Source organism: Callospermophilus lateralis, chromosome 3, assembly GCF_048772815.1.
Source record: "Callospermophilus lateralis isolate mCalLat2 chromosome 3, mCalLat2.hap1, whole genome shotgun sequence".
NCBI classification, from domain to species: domain Eukaryota; kingdom Metazoa; phylum Chordata; class Mammalia; order Rodentia; family Sciuridae; genus Callospermophilus; species Callospermophilus lateralis.
The window spans coordinates 26,417,551-26,436,619 of NC_135307.1; the positions used below are offsets into that span (position 1 = coordinate 26,417,551).

General features: G+C 36.9%; 1 protein-coding gene across 2 annotated transcripts in view; it reads left to right on the forward strand.

Moving 5' to 3' along the window:
* The first annotated feature begins 958 nt into the window (after positions 1 to 958).
* The window catches only part of Snw1 (SNW domain containing 1), a 37,697-nt gene continuing 19,586 nt past the window's right edge, over positions 959 to 19,069 (forward strand). For both annotated transcript variants that reach the window (XM_076849790.1, XM_076849792.1), the window contains exons 1-3: positions 959 to 1,026; positions 4,760 to 4,913; positions 10,525 to 10,686. In XM_076849790.1, the coding sequence (XP_076705905.1) occupies positions 1,013 to 1,026; positions 4,760 to 4,913; positions 10,525 to 10,686 (330 nt within the window). In that variant the 5' untranslated portion in view covers positions 959 to 1,012. The remainder of the gene's footprint in view (positions 1,027 to 4,759; positions 4,914 to 10,524; positions 10,687 to 19,069) is intronic.

Genomic DNA, 19,069 nt, shown 5'->3' on the forward strand with positions numbered 1-19,069 from the left:
TCACGTGATATGCCTCTGTGGAAAATGAAAATGGATTCTAAGTGCTCTTCTCCCTCCCTTTCTCTCAATCTTACATCCCAGGTCTTGGTCTATGTCTTACTGATTTCCCATGTTAATTATTTTAACCTTGCCCTTAGTGGCCTCTTTTGTCTCTCATTGCCATAGAAACCCAATCTGCCACAAGAGTTGTCTTTCTTGCCTGTTTCTTTGACTGTGGCCCTCTACTTAAGTCCTTCTTCATCTCCAAATCACCTGATGAATTAAATCTAAGCCCCTTGATCTTGCCTTTGGGACCTTCTCTAATTTGCTCCTCTTTTATGCTCTTTTTAGAAATAATACATTCCTGGAGCAAAGGTTAAATCACACCTCTGTCAGCCAAAATATTAACTCTAAGAACCAACGTATTTCTATAGAACTTTAGAGAGTAAAAAAAAGTAAAAAGAGTAAAAAAAAAAAAAGAAAAAGAAAAAAGCTACCTACCTATATTACCCACATTTAAGTCTCACAATCAGTACAATATAATGAATAATATAAACACACACACACACACACACACACACACACACACAATAACTGTCCAGTCTCACGATTTTCTACCCTTTTTAAAACCTGACACCTTTTCACTCAACATTGTTGTCCCCAGAAGGCTTTTATATTTGAAACTTTACTAGTGGAGTGGAATGGGACTGAGTAGGGAATAAAATAAAGCAGCAAAAAAGGCATCTTCCTTCAATTTCGTTTTTCTGCCTAGGGAACGTCGTCTCAGGTCACAGAGTACGAATGACCGGGTTATATCATTTCCTGAATGCACTTGTTTTTGACATAAGCTATTATCTGATAAACCGCTAGGTCTGGTCAGGAGTACAGATTACTATGTTCAAAGAACTACGAGTCCCACAACGCCTTGCGGCCAGGGCGCCTGCGTACCGCGCGCTCCTTCCTTTCCGCTCCCCGTCGCCGGGAAAGGCCCGCCCCGCGGCGCTGTCGCTCGCCCTGGAAGAAGCGGAAGAAGATGGCGCTCACCAGGTGGGTTGTTGATTCGGGTCCTCGATACGGAAGGGTCTGGGAGTAAACACCTTTTTCTTTTCTTTGTCTACACGCCCCCGGAGATAACCTGGCCTGGGGCAAAGAACGATATGGGTTGGGATCATGGCTAGACCTTCCCGCTGGCCGCCGCGGCGACTAGGCCTCGCCGAAACCGGGATCTTTCCTAGGGGCTTCCCGGGTTGAGTTCTCCCCCTTCCTGTGTCCGAAAGCCGCGGCGTGGCCTCGCTCTGGAGTCTCACGTGTTCTTTGCTTAAGCTTCACAGCGGGTTGGAGGGCGCTCTCGCATGTCCGCGGCTCGGGTGGACGCGGTGGGGCCGTGGAGGGCAGCGTCTTTATTTCTCCGGGATGAGTGGAGCGCGCGGGCGGCGACTTGGCGGCTTTCGGGCCGTTTGTCTGCGATGAGCTCTCTCCCGCCTGTTTCCCGACACTGGGATTTCTAGGAACAGGAAAAAAAAAAAGAGGGACTGCGAGCGGAACTGAACAGGGATTTTAAAGTGGCCTCAGTAGAGGCCGCTTTCTTCTCAATTCACCTTTGCCCAGCACTTTAACTTTGGACCTTAGAATTTCTTCTGTAGATAGAACTACCTCCGATTTTTTGCTATTCCCGGTTGCCTTGGTAACCGAAGGTAAAGCGCTCCCGCCATTAAGAGAAAAGATGCTGTTAAGTGGGAGATTCCAAGAAGTTACGTAACTCGTGCTAGTCCGCGACCTTGCTGCTCCGTCTAAGTAGAAAAACTTTCCATGCGAACTCAACAGTCCAAGCGCAAAGAAAGTAATCATTTTAGGACCTCAGCTTGAGGCCCTGTAATACACTTCTTTCTCCTCGCATATATTCCCTAACTGATGAATCCTAAAAATGTTTCAATTACAGGGGATTACTACTGGGTATCTTGCCCTATCTTAGGAGTCTTTTGTACAGAAGGAAATATAACTTTTGAGTTGCAGAGAAGATGGGGTACTAGTACGATCATAAGACAAAGAACAACACAATGTTTATTTGTTTAGTACCAGCCTAAGTGTAAAAAGAATTAGATTCAATGAGTTGTGTGGACTGAAGAGTTTCCTTTAGTAAATAATACAGGCAGCAAACATTTTAATGTCCTCCAGGTGCAAAGCACTGCACTAGATAGTAGTAGGGTTATGAATGAAGAATTTTTGGAAAACATGGAATTGGAAATGAACACCTGGAAACAATACCAGAGATGTAGAGGGTATTCTGTGCTTAAAATTGCATTGGCAGATTGCAGTCTCTGAATGGTCAATTTGGGGGACTACCTAGCTTTCCATAGGTTCCATCTGGTGTTTATTGGTGTCTTTTGTAATATCCTTTATATAAATCTGTAAACATTAGTTTTTATTTATTTATTTTTTGTAAGTACCAGGATTTGGACCCAAGCCATAATAATTTTAATTTAATTTTATTTTGAGACAGGGTCTTGCTAAGTTGTAGAGGTTGGTCTTTAATTTGCAGTCCTCCTACCTCAGCCTCCCAGATAGCTGGGATTATGGGCCATGCACTCTTACACCTGGCTAGGTAAATGTTTGGGGTTTTGTTGTTGTTTGAGCTGAGGTGGTACAGTGTAGTCAGTGAGTCAAAAGTCCAGACTTGGAATTGACATCTAACCTGTGGGATCTGGAACTATCTCCATTAGACACTATCAAAATTGAATTGCATTAGAAAACACCCAACTAGGATGCACTGGAGACCCTGAAGGACAGTTAATTGCTTGATGTGTAAGGGAAGCATCCCACACATTTGGTGTCCTAAATCTTACATATTGTCGATTGTTAAATGAGCTAGTAGGAGAAAATGGTTTTCCTGTATCATTGCATTCTCCATCCTCATGCATATATTTTAGTAGGACAGACTATATATGAGTAAAATCAATAATGCCTTTAGTAATAAATGCTGGGAATAAGAAAGGATTAGATTGTGAGTTCATCTGGTGAAGTGACTATTTTGGACAAGGTGGTGCAAAACGGCTCTAGGGAGGTGTGATTGAGTGAGACTTTAATGCTAGGGTGCACAGAAATTGGATTTTTTTTTTTTTTTTTTTTTTTTTTTTTTTTTTTTTGTACTGGCGATTGAACCCAGGGGCACTCTACCACTGAGCCACATCCCCAGCCTTTTTTAGACAGGTTTTCCTTAAATTGCTTATGACCTAACCAAATTGCTGAGGCTGGCCTTGAACTTAGGATCCTCCTGAGATGCTCAGATTACAGGTGTATGAGCCACTGTGCCCAGCAGAAATTGTTCTTAATAAATAAATAGAATATTAGCAAATGTAAAGGGCCTGAAACAGCTTGTTTGAGTAAAGGTGAGAAAGCTATAGTGACATAAAGATGGTGAGTGCAAGGGATGAGTGAATTCACCTTGCAGACATTTAAGGTACTCCTGTAGTCAGCTAGACAATGCCTTAACATTTAGGATGAAACAGGCAGAGAGCATAACACTGTCTAGTGAGGAAATGATAGGTAAATTAATAAATAATTGCAGTTCAATAAGTAGATGTTCTTGTTGTGTGCTGAGGGCCAAGAGGGAGCATAGTTTGCGGGCAGTGAACACAAACTGGGAAATCATGGAACAAGTCCAAATACTCATTTATGGAACATAGGTTTAGCAGTATCTAGACACTTTGCCAACTGATTGGTGAATGTTCTCATTTAATGCTCATAAGAACCTCATAAGGTAGATACTCTTCTGTGATCTGTCATTACAGGTGAGAAAACAGGCTCATAGAGTTAAATAACTCACCCAGATTTTTAAATGTTTCAAGGTAAATTTTGAACTCTGAGCTCTTAGCCATTATTATAACCTGACCTCCCCGAACTGGTAAACCCTCTGTTGAATGCTGTCATAGCACTCTGTATTTTTTGCTTAACGCTTAATGTATTTATAATTATGGATTTGTGCGATTGTCTTTCTCATAAGACTATAAGGTTTCTCAGTTATACTTTCATTGCCTGTCTAGTATAGTGTTTGCACCCAAGTGATCAAGAAATATTTTTGATAACTGAATAAAGTCTCCTACATATTCAGACTTTGGGCCAAGAATCACAGAGGAACTTGAATTATTTTTCCCTTCAATGTACATCTACTGGAATCCTTTTGTTTTATTTGTTTTGTTTGGACTTTAGATACCATTGTGATAACATAATACTTAAAAGTTGTTAAAAGTAATTTAGTAGAAAGTTGTTCTGATTAAATAATGCCACATCTTTAGGATTTCTGCTTTCATTCTTTAGCCTATTAAGTTTTAAATTTCATTCTAAATTAGACTCTTGGGAAAATGCCCTCAAGTATGCAGTTTATATTTTCTTGTATCTATATCTTTGTTAAATTCACTTTGAATCCTTGTTCTTTTGTATTGACATTGAAATAGTTAAAAAAGTAAGGAGCACGTATGAATAAAATAGTTTTTAAAAGAAGTATAAGAATAGAAAGGATATTTAGAAAATCATATACTGGACATTCGGCCCCTGGGTAATGGGGAATGTGTATTTGCTTGTTAAAAGAAATATAGAAGAATAAAAGCTCAATAGTTTGTCTATTATGTAAATATCTGTAGTTTTTTATAATGGATACCATTTGTCTTAATTGCAGTTGGATTTTTTTTTATTTTATGTCTCTTAGTGCTTCTTTTTTGCCACACATAATAAAATGCTTGGTATATGTAAGAGTTTTTAAAATTCTGACGCTTGTTTTCTATAGCTTTTTACCTGCACCTACTCAGCTATCCCAAGACCAGCTTGAGGCTGAAGAGAAAGCAAGATCTCAGCGGTCACGGCAGACCTCACTGGTCTCCTCCCGGAGAGAACCACCCCCATACGGGTACCGAAAAGGCTGGATACCTCGGTTGTTAGAGGTAAATATGGATGTTCTGTTTTGATTTATTAAATTATGTTGAAATTTATTATTATATGTTGTAAAATATATTTAAACCCTAGATTTTCTGATTATTAATGTCAGTGATAGAAATTCTGCTTGTGAGCTCTCAAGACATACTTCCCTCAGAAGATTTCTTTTTTGTCTTGCTTATTATCACTGGTTTGTGATCACTAGAGTACTATGCCATTTTGTCTCTTCTAATGCGAAACTATTAAACATGTACATAAGGAACTAACATATTCTATGAATCTAGGAATTATACAGCATGTGGACAATAATGGTAAAGTAAGAGGTAAAAATAAAGTGATTTTTATGTTTGAGTTCCCTCACAACCCCAACTAAAATAATAATACCATATAACCCTGAAAGTTTCCTTTAAAGGAAGGTTTAATAGCATTTCCTTTATTGATTTTTTTTTAACCCCACATCTGTTTTCTTCAGTCTGAGAATGTTAATCAGCAGATTAGATAATGTTTGGGGAAATGAGAGACAAAATTTTATAGTTGATTTACAGGAAGTAGAAGAGAAGGAAGAATCTATAGAGTGATCCTTTTTTATATCTCTGCCTTGTTTCCAAATAACAAACTTCTTGACAGCACCTGTTACTCAGGATCCTATGCATCAGTCAGTTCAATTGCATATTTTCCCAATTCCAGGGAAATCTTCCCATACTAGACCACTGTGTTAGTCAGTTTTTTTGTCACTATGACCAAAATACCTGACCAGAGCAACTAAGAGGAGGAAATGTGTATTTGGGCCAGCAGTTATGGAGGTTTAGTCCATGGTTAGCTGGCTCTTATTTTGGACCTAGGTGAGGCCTAGCATCATGACTGAAGAAAGCTGCTTACCTCATAGTGTCCCAGAAGCTGAGAGACAAAGGGGAGGAAAGATGAATCCAGGGCACACCCCCAGTGACCCGCCTCCCCCCAGTCTCTATCTACCATCCAGTCAGTCCATTCAAACTAGGATGGACTAATTAGGTATAGCTCTCACAGTTCAGTCATTTTACTTCAGAATGTTCCTGCATTAACATAAGAGTTTGGGGGAGACAAACCCAGGCCATAACAACCACCTTCCTTATCTAGGGAGAAAACAAACATTTGAGATAAATATTTTTTAACACAGGATAAACTCTGCTTTTATCAAGCCTTTTTCTTCTCCCTCTCCCAGTGTTCATTCTCATTACTACAAATTTTCTTCCACATGCCAAGGAATGGATGTGCCCTGTTAAAAATCTAAAATGGCTATGTGTTTTTGCACTTCATTTATTTTATCACTTTCTTATATTCTGTTCTTATGTGGTTATGACTTTTACTTCACAAATGGGAAGAGCGCTTGCCTTTTTCATATGCCTCCAAGTGGTGATCATAGTATTTTTTTGAATTGAAACTTGTTGCTTAGAATCCTATAAGAAACCATCTGTTTTCTCTCCCCCATGTATACATGTCAGACTAGATTGAGCCTACAAGATAAATACCCAGCTAGATTGTACCTGGCCTCTACATATTTCAGGAGGTTTTCCCCTCATGTTTCCTCTGGTCTTTATAAGTTCTTCTGTGAGAAGATCAGCCCTACTATATTGAGGGATTTTTGTTGTTGGTTTTGTTCTCTCTGGGACTGTAATTTGTGAGAAACGGCAAAATAAAAGAGCAAAAAAGGTAGTGATTGGCATTAGCTAATTGAAGAATTCTGTTTCTTTTGAAATTATATCTTTTTTTTTTTTTTTAGCTTCTCAGTAGATTACACAATGGGGATGGCAGGCCTCATTTTACATACAATGGATCAGCTTTATGACATTTGACTGCTTTTTAAAATCTTAATTGATTATCAAAGGTTTCATGTATCCTGGTGGAACAGAACTGTTTATTTGAAAATCAAACTAAAATGGCCAGCTAATCTGGAAATGCCATGGATGCTTTGAGGAGGGTGAATGTACTGTGGAAGAAGGCATTTTGTTCTAGTCTTCAGTGTAAAAGCTATGATTTTCTGGCAAGCTTAATGACCACATAATGCTACATCTACAGTTCTGAAGTGCTTATTATAGTTGAAGAACTCTAGCAAATCTGAGCATGTGTCAGATTGATGGTCTGGGTACAGGAAGCACTTTTCTTGGGAATATTTTAACTATTTCTGCCTAATTTACAAGAAAATTTCTCTTTCCACTTTATTCTGTTCATTTTCAAATATTCCAAATCTCTCAGCAAATAAGCATATTATACCTAGGGACTCATATATACTAGATCTAATGGAATATTGCTTGAAGATGTCTTGTAAAAGCGGATATTTTTATAATTTTTCCATCAGACCCCTCTAAATGATCAATGTTTTTCTTATCATTCTTAGTAGTGCAAATTGAGTATTCTTGTCTGAAATCCTTGGGACCAGAGGTTTTTCAGGTTTCAGGGTATTTGTCTAGACTTTACTGGTTGTGCACCCCAGTTTGCACCCCTAATCTTGATCCTCGGAAGTCTAAAATCTGAAACTTCAGGAGGCTATTGCAACCCTCATAGAGTTTCGATTTTCATTTCATACTGGGGTTTCTTGGCCTGTACTGGGTTGGCCTTTTTTTTTCCCCCTGTCTTTTTATTTGTTCCAATTAATTACACATGACAGTAGAATGCATTTTTGACACTTCACACATAAAGAATGTAATTTCTCATTCTTCTGGTTGAACATGATGTAGAATCACACTACTCGTGTAGTCATACATGTACATAGTATATGTATAATAATGTATAATAATATATAATATTATATATTATATATATAATAATATATAATAATGTATAATAATGTCAGATTCATTTTACTATCCTTCCAACCCCATGACCCCTCTCCTTTCACTCCCCTCTACCTAATACAAAGTAACTGTTCTTCCCTAGCACCCCCACTTATTGTGAATTGGCATCCACATATCAGAAAAAACATTTGGCCTTTGGTTTTTTGGGGATTGACTTATTTTGCTTAGTATGGTATTCTCCAGCTCCATCCATTTACTGGCAAATTCCATCATTTTGTTCTTCTTTATGGCTGAGTAATAATCCATTGTGTATATATACCACATTTTCTTTACCCATTCATCTGTTGAAGGCCACCTAGTTTGGTTCCATAATTTAACTATTGTGAGTTGAGCTGCTGTATACATTGATATGGCTGCGTCACTGTAGTACACTGATTTTAAGTCCTTTGGGTATAAACCAAAGAGTGGGATAGCTGGGTCATTTGGTGATTCCATTCCAAGTTTTCTGAGGAGTCTCCATACCATTTCCATGGTATGTACCATGGTAATGGTTGTACCAGCAATGTATGAACATTTTCCCCTACATCCTCGCCAACATTTATTGTTGCTTCTGTTCTTGATTTTACTTCTTGTACTTTTTAAGAGTCTTGTTAAGGAAGTCAGATCCTTGGCCAACACAATGAAGATTTGGGCCTACTTTTTCTTCTGTTAGGCACAGGGTCTCTTCTAATGCCTAAGTCTTTGATCCACTTGGAGTTGAGTTTTGTTCAGGGTGAGAGAGAGGGGTTTAATTTCATTTTGTTTCATGTGGATTTTAGTTTCCCAGCACCATTTGTTGAATAGGCCATCTTTTCCCAGAATGCTTTTGGTGCTTTTTGTCTAGTATGAGATAACTGTATTTATGTGGGTTTATCCCTTTGTCTTTTATTTTGTACCATGGTTTGACTTTTTTTTTCTCTTTTTTTTAATATCTATTTTTTTAGGTATAGATGGACACAACACAATGCCCCTATTTTTATGTGGTGCTGAGGATTGAACCCGAGTCCTGCCTGTGCTAGGCAAGTGCTCTACCACTGAGTCACAATCCCAGCCCCGTGACTTTTTTTAAGAAAAGTATCTCAGAGTAGTGAAAAAGCCCTTTGGAGTCAAAAGAATGGAGTTCAAGTTCATATGCATATGAGACCTTAGGAAATCGCTTAATTTTTCTAAACCTGAATTCTTTCTGAATGAAAATATGAGAGTGCTAGTTATAAAAGTTAAATAAGATAAAATGAGTTTCATTTTGTAAATTACAAGGTACTAAGCAACTACTAATAAATTGGGAGGGGGGGGTGTGGCTCAAGCGGTAGCGTGCTAACCTGGCATGCGTGTGGCCTGGGTTTGGTGCTCAGCACCATATACAAACAAGATGTTGTGTCTGCCGAAAACTAAAATAATAAATACTAAAATTCATTCTCTCTCTCTCTCTCAAATAAATAAATAAATAATTTTTTTAAAGTTTAAAATTATACTTGATCTTAATGTTTATTTTATGACCTTTTTTTTTTTTTTTTTTTGGTACCAGGGATTGAACCCAGGGGTGCTCTACCACTGAGCCACACCCCCAGCCCTTTTTATTTTTTGAGACAGGGTCTTGCTAAGTTACATAGGGCCTCAACCTCCTAAGCCATGGGGGTTATAGGAATGTACCACCATGCCTGGCCCTTTTTTTAGTCAATATAAACATCAATGACAAACTCTTTAGATGGTTCTACTTTAGTAGTCTGTTCTCCCTCCTAAATAATTGTATGTAATCACTATTATAAGTGTGAGCCCAGAGTAGTAGCATGCACCGGTTGTCCCAGCTGAGGCAGGAGGATCACTTGAATCCAGGAATTTGAGACCAGCCTGGGCAACTTAGATTCTACCTCTTCCCCCCATTTCATCCCCCCAGTGATAATACAACACATATACTGTGTATGTGTATGTGTGTGTCAGTCATGTGCACACTCACACATGTATGTTTTCCAAGCTGGGAATATAGCCAAATAAGAATGCTTGCTTAGCATGCTTGAAGCCCTGGGTTTGATCCCCAGCACTATAAAAAGGAAGAAAGAAATATGGTAATTCATTTCTAGGTTCTTCCTATCTTTTTTATTTGCTTCTCATAATAATGAGTAAAGATGTCTTTTTATTTTTTTAGTGCCCAGGATTGAACCCTGGTGTTGAACCCAAGGTATTGCTGTGTTATCCCCAGCCCAATGATATTATTTTAATAAAATCTAATTCCAAGAAAAATTCTTTATATTGCTACCCCTAAGTACCTCTTACCCTATATGTGTGTGTGCATACATGCCAAAACATACATACATGTCTTTGCTTTGTCCTAAACATTTTCTTAGTTTTTTTCTGCCACATATCATTAACATTTTTTGCCTTGGCCTGGAACCACTTTCATATGGTGTCAGTTCTTTTGTTCACAGTAAGCTATTAGCTCCGCTGGACTTTTGTTTCCTAGAACATGCCAAGCTCCTCCTTGCAGAAGGTCCTTCACATTTGCTGTTTGCTCTGCCTAGAAAATGCTTGCCTTAGATTTTCCCATAACTGCTTTCTCATCATCAGGCTTTAGCTTACACATTACTCCTGTTGCTTCTTAACAAAGACTGTAGCAAGCATTCTATCAAAGTAGCACCCAGTTCCAGGATCTGTATTACCCTCATGGCACTCTGAATATATTTTTTTGTATCTTTGCTCATTGGCCTGTAAGCTCTACGATGCTAAGGACTCAATGATTATTTGTTGAATAAATGAATTTATCTTGAGTCTCTAGTTATTACTAAATATTCCTTTTATTTCTTTTAATATTCAGGATTTTGGAGATGGAGGTGCCTTTCCAGAAATCCATGTGGCCCAGTATCCCCTGGATATGGGACGAAAGAAAAAAATGTCAAATGCACTGGCCATTCAGGTGGATCCTGAAGGAAAGATTAAGTATGATGCAATTGCTCGACAAGGACAGTCAAAAGACAAGGTAACCTCTCATTGGGTTGTTCTTTGTTTTTTGTTTGTTTTCCTCATTGATGAATGTTTTGTGAGTTTTTTTTGTTTTTGTTTTTGGTTTTTTTTTTTTTTGTGTGTGTGTGTGTGTGTTATATTAATAGTAGCAGTGAAGTTAGGGACACAGCTAAAATGGAAGATCTCTTGCCTAGCATGAACAAGACCCTGGGTTCAATTCCTAGCACCAAAAAAAAATATATGTAAAAGTAGCAATGAAGTATGCTTAGGTTAACTTTGGTACTGTATCCAGTAGTGACTTGTCTTTTGAAATTCTACACAAATTGTTGAGCTAGGGGAAGGGGCAGTACTGGGGATTGAACCCAGGGCTGCTTGTTGTTTTTTTTATGTGTGTGTATGGTGCTGAGGATTGAACCCAGGGCTTTGTACATACAAAGTAAGCACTCTACCAACTAAGCTATATCCCCACCCCTACCAGTGGTATTCCTAACCACTGAACTGTATCCTCAGCCCTCTCTATTTTGAGGATAGGATGTCACTAAGCTGCCCAGCCTGGCCTTGAACTTGAGATCATCCTGCCTCACCCTCCTGAGTAGCTGGGATTGAAGGTATATGCCACCATGCCTGGCTTAGTGACTTTTATATTCATGGTTTTTACTTAGTTTTATATTTCAGATACAATTATTTTGTAGTTTTGACACTCTAATATTTAAAGTCTACAATTCTAAAACCCTAATAAAGTCAACCTTTTTTTTTTTTTGGCAATGCTGGGAATTAAACACAGTGCCTCTGTGTGCTAGGCGAATACTCTACAACTGAGGCTACACCCACCAAAACCAAAATCTGCTTTTAATTTTGTCTGCCATCTCTTCTAATTCCCTCCATATGCTTACAGAATACATTTATAGATGCTTATTTTATTTTACTTATTTATTTATCTTAAATTTGTGTATGTGTTATTGTCCAAAGGACTTTGCTCATGCTCTACCATTGAGCGATATCCCAGCTCTTATTTTAATAGTTCATTTGGATAATAAACACACACTTCTTTTGCCCTAGATTAAGAACAAAACTAGCATTTGCATGCAGATTTAGGATGGCCCTGCTTGCAAAGTAATCCAAAAAACAAAAATAAAATTTGCTTAAAATAATCTCATCACATAACAGCTATGCCCAGAGCCAAGGAACTATTTTTGAGGAGACCTAGTTTGGTTTTTCTCCCCCTTGTAAATAAATACTTAAGATAGAAGTAAGACATTTCTTTAGAATTGATGATGTTGGAAAAAAATACCTGAGAGCTTTCAGAACCTATCCTTTGCTTCTCTCTCCCAGACTTTTTTATTTTGCCTTCTAAAATAGTACTGACAGCCCATCCTTAGTCCTCCAACAGGACTGCTGAGCTTTTTGGAAAAATGCAGGCATTCAAATTTATATCTTCAGCCCTGCTCCCTTCTTGCTACCACCAACTTGTGTGTAACTTCTGCTTCTCTCCATCCTGTCTTATCCTGAACAGGTAATTCACATCTGTTTCAGTATAAAGACAGAAGAAAACTGGCAACTTTGTTCTGCATTTACCTTTTTCTTTTTGTTTCCATAAGAAATACCTTCTCTCTAAGCCTCATCTTTTTATTTTAAATTTCCTAGTATTTACATTTCAAAAGTTAAAAGAAATGGTTGAAATCGATATTGAGTTCTGTGAGTATAATCAAAGCCTCATCTTGCCATATGTATTCTGGTTCGAAATCCCTTCTCTTTCCCTCCAAATCTCACATATTAGTTATTCTTCTCAACTGTCTTTTGAATTCTAACTGCAAGTCTTTGAGTTCTGACACTCCTTCATATTAGCATTTGAATGTGCCTGCTTTTCTTATCTTTTGAAAGAAAAACTTTCTTGACTATCCTCAAAGCTCCCTCTAAGCTACTACCTAACTTCCACTTAACTTTCTTCAACTTTTCTCAAGATTCTTTATAAAGAGCTGGATTTCATGCTACTTCACTTCCCTTTAATTCTCTAATTCACTAGTATGGCTTCACCTCAACCTATTTGTGGTGGTAGCTTTCTGACAAAGATCTCTGACAGTGCATTCTCCTTAACTTATATATAATTTATTTCCATGGGTTCAGTTACCACTCATAGGTTGATAACTGTTGAATCTGTGTTTCCAGCCCAGACAGTTATATAAAGATTTCCCTAAAATGCTGTGTAATCAAATCCAAACCTAAATGTATAATTTGTAAAATCTATCTGCTGTATTCTATAATTCAGTAAATGATGGTGATATCTTTCTCATTGCCTATACCAAAGCCTCAGAGAGTCCTGTTTCCTCTTATTTTATAGATTTAAAAAATATTACACATGTAATATATTCTCATGGTAAGATAACAGTGGTATATACAGGCTGTACAGCATATATATACTCTAAAGGTATATACACACTGCATACATACTGTACATAGAGTATATATACTGCATATATATGTATATATATATGTATATATACTGTGTATACTACCTGAAGGAGACATGCACCAAAGGATATGCAGCTTGAGTCAATTGAAGGCTTCCAGTATAAATCCTGCATGTATAGGGGCCTCATTTTCCTTTTGCCAGGGGTAGATTATGCTTCCTCAATGACTTCAGATGAAGCTTTTTTTTTTTTTTTTTTTTTTTTGAAACCAGATTTACCCTGAGCTACAGCTATATTGTATGTATATGTGTGTACGTATGGTGTGTGTATATACACACACTATATACATATATACATTGTATATGTATATAGTGTATATACTGTATATATAAGTAGGTGGAGTTCTACCTGGTTTTCTCTTATTTTACCTGCCAAAGGTAACTAGTTTTACTACAGTGACGTATATCTTTCCAGACTTTTATTGTTGATTTAAATATTGATATATATATATTTCTTAACTTCATATATGCATATTCATTTATAAACAGATTTTTATATGAATGGTATTTTAATACAACTTCCTTTGACCTTTTTTTAACTTAATGTTTTGAAGATTTTTATTAGTATACATAGGTTATGTGTTAAAAAAAATCTATATATACTTCCATGGTGTAGTTACACCCTAATTTTTAAATCATTGGTAGTTTTTATTTTTTATTTTTTGGTTTTGCAAATAGCACTTTATTTAAGATAGATACAAACCTCTTTTTGCATGTAGAATAAATTCTTAGATGTGGACTTCACTGAGTCAAAGGATATTCCAGTTTCAAATGTGACACTGCCAGTATGCTCTCCCTGTGCTTAACAATCATTCTAGTTCTTTAGTTTCTTCTAGACCCTCCATCTATTTAGGAACCGTGCTCTATGTAATTTCCTTAATACTTCTCAAGTATTCTTCCCTTCCTTACTACTTAGTTCAGGCCATTATTATTTTTGCTTGTCTTACCACAGCAAAGTCTCAGCCCATCTATTTTGCATTTGTCTTGCCTGCCAGAAAAAAACAGACACATCATGTCTGCTGTTCTCTTTCCTCTACATATACACATAGAAGTGTACATGCTTACAATCTTTACTTGGCTTCCATGGTCTCCTGGATAAAGGCCAACCTCCTTATGGCAAACTTGCCCCTTTGCTTACCTTCCTAGTCTAGCCTCAATTCTCAGGACCAGAATACTGAAAAAAAAAGTAAACAGTTCAGTTTTAGCCATTATATTTATTTTCAATATAAAATAACCATTATAGGTAGTTGGAAAAATTTTCATGTCTTCTCAAAAATCTTCCATGAAGAATACTTTTAGTTCTCCTAATATGGCACATTCTCTCTTATCTTCAGAACTTTCATGGACATTCTTCTTGTGCCTGGAGCACTCTCCCCTTGACTAAGTTCTATTGCTTTCAGATCTCAGCTTATTCTTTATTTTCCAGGATACTCTCCCTGATCTTCCCTGGCTACGTTGACTCTCTCCTCTCTAGTCCCAATGTTTTTCATAGCAGTTTAACACATCATTTGACTATGAGCTATTGTAGGGCAAGGATTGGATATTTTATTTTTTCCTCTTCAGGTACATTAGTGCCTGAAAGCTTGTCACACAGGCATTTACCAGTGTGTGTTAGGTGAATAATATCAGTATTCATTGTATAACAGAAAACCACTTCTTGCCAGGTGTGGTGGTGCATTCCTGTAATCCCAACGACTTGGGAGACTGAGGCAAGAGGATTGTCAAATTCAAGGGCAGCCTTCCCCATCTAGCGAGGCCCTAAGCAACTTAACAAGATCCTGTCTCAAAAAATAAAAAGACTGGAGTTGTAGCTGAGTGGTTAAACTGGGTCAATCCCTAGTATGGGGGGAAAAAAAAACTTCATCTGAAGTCATTGAGGAAGCATAATCTACCCTACAAAAAGAAAATTAGAGGCCCCTACCTATATGTGTGCAGGATTTATATTGGAAAGCTTCACTTGACTCTAGCATTTGTTTTAGTGCATGTCTCCTTATTGGATAATTATTTCACTGATATGATATGCTCCCTCTCTACTCTCATCAGTTAGGAAAAAGCAACATTTTGGGACAATAATTTGACATTGGCAAATACAAAATATTGTAATATTTTGAGTTAAATATAGCTTTGCATTATATTTCAAAAATGGAAACAAAGGAGGCTGGGGATGTGGCTCAAGCGGTAGCGCGCTCGCCTGGCATGCGTGCGGCCCGGGTTCGATCCTCAGCACCACATACAAACAAAGATGTTGTGTCTGCCGAAAAGTAAAATAAATAAATAAATATTGAAATTCTCTCTCTCTCTCTCTCTCTCTTTAAAAAAACAAATGGAAACAAAGAATTTTGTCTGGTTTATAGGAAATGTCTGAAAATATTTTTATTTTTGTGACAACCATCTATATTGATAGTTATATAAAAAAATAGAGTTAAAAACTGAACCATTTATTTTTGGATTTCAGTACTTTGACCCAGTAAAGTCTCTAAAGCTTTGTTCCTTTATACAGTGACATTATTTCCATGCTTATACGCTTGACTATAATGCAACCACTAGAACTGAACTCAAAACTGGTAATATGGAGAAGTACCACTCTCAAGTTCACACTGTTTTTTTTTTGTTTGTTTGTTTATTTGTTTATTTATTTATTTTTAGTTAAAAGTGGATGGATTAATGCATGGAGTTTTGGAATGCATTTAATAATTCAAATTTAACTGAGTACACATTATATACCATTGGCATTTTGAGTGTGACATTACTTGATTATTCAGCACTATCTTGAGCTTTGTACAATGTTTAACATAATTGATTCTACCTGTAAAATGCCACTAGTGTTCCACTCAACCACCATTGTCTTAACCAGAAACACCTTCTACGTTTATAAAGGCTATAGGAGGGGAGCTGGAGGTGGCAGCAAAACCCTGTATGAAAAGCATTGATTTTCTATTTTAAAAGAAATGGGAATCGACTACTTACTGTACAAAATGGAATTTAAAAAATTCATGATCATTTAGGAGACTTATGCAGAATTCTCAACAAAAGATGAAAATGGTTTTGGGGATTTTTTTTTCTATTTGCACTGTAGTGCAAAGATTCCTAACTTATCTCAGAGGAATCTGACCATAGAATTCTCACTGAAATATTAATTGAGAGCAGGAATGGAAATTCTAGCCAGGCACAGTAGTGCATGCTTGTAATCCTGCTACACGAGGTTGCAGCATGAGGGTTGCAAATTTGAGGTCAGCCTCAGTGACTTAACAAGATTCTTGGCAACTTAGCAAAACCCTATTTCAAAATTAAAATTAAAAAAATAAAAGACAAGGGATATAGTTCAGTGGTAAAGCACCCCTGGATTCATTCCCTAGTGCCCCTTCCTCCGAAAATGCCAATTTTAGCAGTAAGTATTAAGAGGTAAAGAGAATAAGTCAGGATTCCACAAGGTAATATTTATATCAAGTTGTAAGGCCACTGATCTCTGTACATTTAAAGTAAGTGCTGTGAATATGACTTGTTGGTAATACAAAATTAGATAGAAAAAAGTTTCTTGGAATAAATCTTGATAGAACTAAATGCTTCTCTCCTTTTCAGTTATGAACTTCAGTGACAAATCTTGAACTAAAGGCCCTAGTATATGTGTTTTTCTTTCTGAAGTAGTTTCATAGAAAATGTTATATACATGATATTACCTAAAAGAATGCTCTCTAACTACATCCCAAAAAGAAAAAAAAAAAAACCCTAACAACTTTAAACTGACCCTATGATAAATATGTTATTAATTTTTTATGAGAGCTGGGGCTGTGGCTCAGGTAGTGCACCTGCCTGGCATGTGTGAGGCACTGGGTTCAATTCTCAGCACCACATAAAAATAAATCAATAAAATAAAGGTCTATCAACAACTAAAAAAATTTTTTTTAAATATTTTTTATGATTACACAAAGTAAGACTAAAGATAGCGTTTTCTGTTTTACACAGTGAGTATGTTGACAGATTCATCCTTTCAGTTAGTCTAGTTCTTTGCCTATTTTCAGTAATAAGGAATTATCTGTTTTACAGAGGAGTTCCTCCTTTATCTTATTCACAAAGCTCATTAATGCTTCTGCCTTCAAGGATATATTGTAGTTTTCAGATAACCCTATCCAGCCCCATTACCTCCTGGAATGTACTGAGTTTCAGCACATTTGGTTCTCAGGCTATAAAAATTGGGGGTTTTATAGTTAATTATCGTGGAGGAATCTTACTCTTCAGATGTCCTTCACTCAGCCTTGTGAGATGGTAGAATCTTACTGATGCTCATTTAAAGGGTTATTAACTTTGGAATACCCAAATAAGAAACAGCAAATGGCTCTTGTATGCTAAATTAGTATTGAGACTTTATGTTGAACTTATATGACTACCAGGGAACCATTTACTTAGAATCTTCCTATAGTGATTGCTGTATGAAAATGATTATTAACCCTTCATAGTCTAGGTATTGTCTTCTGTAATGTTGTTATATAATTTTCAATTTGTGTGGCATGGATTTTTCCTTCCTGAAAATAAGACATTTGGTGTTTGTTAGAAGCTGTATAATCTTTTTTTTTTTTTTTAGACATTTATTATATTTTTAGGTATAGATGGACACAACCCAATGCCTTTATTTTTATGTGGTGCTGAGGATAGAACCCGTGTCCAGCTCGTGCTAGGCGAGCGCTCTACCGCTGAGCCACAGTCCCAGCCCGATGCTATGTAATCTTAATGTAGTGAGCCTAACTTCTCATTAAAGTCACCTTTAGGGTCCCTTCCAAAATAAACCTTGAAGGATGATAACATTAATAGCTTACATGTCAATAGGATATCTTGTGCTAAATTTGTACTTTCTTACCTGATCCTTCTTCTCATTCCTTAGAGAAACAAGCTAAAGATTTCAGTTTATACCTATGAGGTAGTTTTTTCCTGGGAAAGCAGTAGCTTATATAGAAAAATCTTAGCTGAACACATTGGTATACACCTGTAGTCCCAGCTACTCTGGAGGCTGAGGCACATTGGTCCCTTGAGGCCAGGAGTTCAGGGGCAGCCTGGGCAATCTAGCAAGACTCCATTTCTTTAAATTAAAAAAAAAAAAAAAGTTGGTCCTATAGTACCTAAAATATAAGTACCCATAGCATATGATAAAGCTTCTCTAAATTAATTTATTCATTAATTTGTACAAAAAAATTAACTAAATATCTCTTATGCACCAAGCATTGTTATAGGCACCAGAAATACTTTCATGAATATTTTCATCTAGTACAGCTATAATCATCATGCCTATCTCTTAGGGTTGATACTAAGGTCAAATTAATTAATGTGTATATTAAAACAAAAAGTGACATGTGCTCAATAATGTTAGCCTTTTTTAAATAGGGAAAATAGTAAACAAGTAGAATAAATAAATAATTTCATACTGTGAATAGCACTTTGAAGACGGTAAAGAGTGGTGTGAAGCAGAATGGTTGAGGAAGGGGCTGCTGCTTTAACAAGGCTAGTCAGGCCTCACCAGTATGGGCCCTTTTGATCTTATGCAGAGATGAAGAACTGGAGTCAGTATTCTGAAAAGGTTCAGAACTGGTGGGAAAGCATGTTTAAGGAACAGGAGAGCTGTATGACTGAAATATGTGTGAAGGAGTGAGAATTTATGGAGGGAGATTGATGCTGCAGGCAAAGCCAGGTCAGGTCAAGTAAGCCTAAGAATGTCTTGGTCCACTGTTTGAAATGGGAAATTAGGAATAATATGAATTTCCCTAAACAGTTTTAAGAACTGTCATATGATAGAACAAAATTATTAGTATAAGTCTTTGACTTATAGTTTTCTTCTGTAGAAAATTTTTGAAGGTTTCAAATGCTTAGGAATTTTAATTTCTTTCATATTTATAAGTTGTTCTTTTTTGTCAAAGAATTCAAATTAAAGCATTAAAATCTAGAA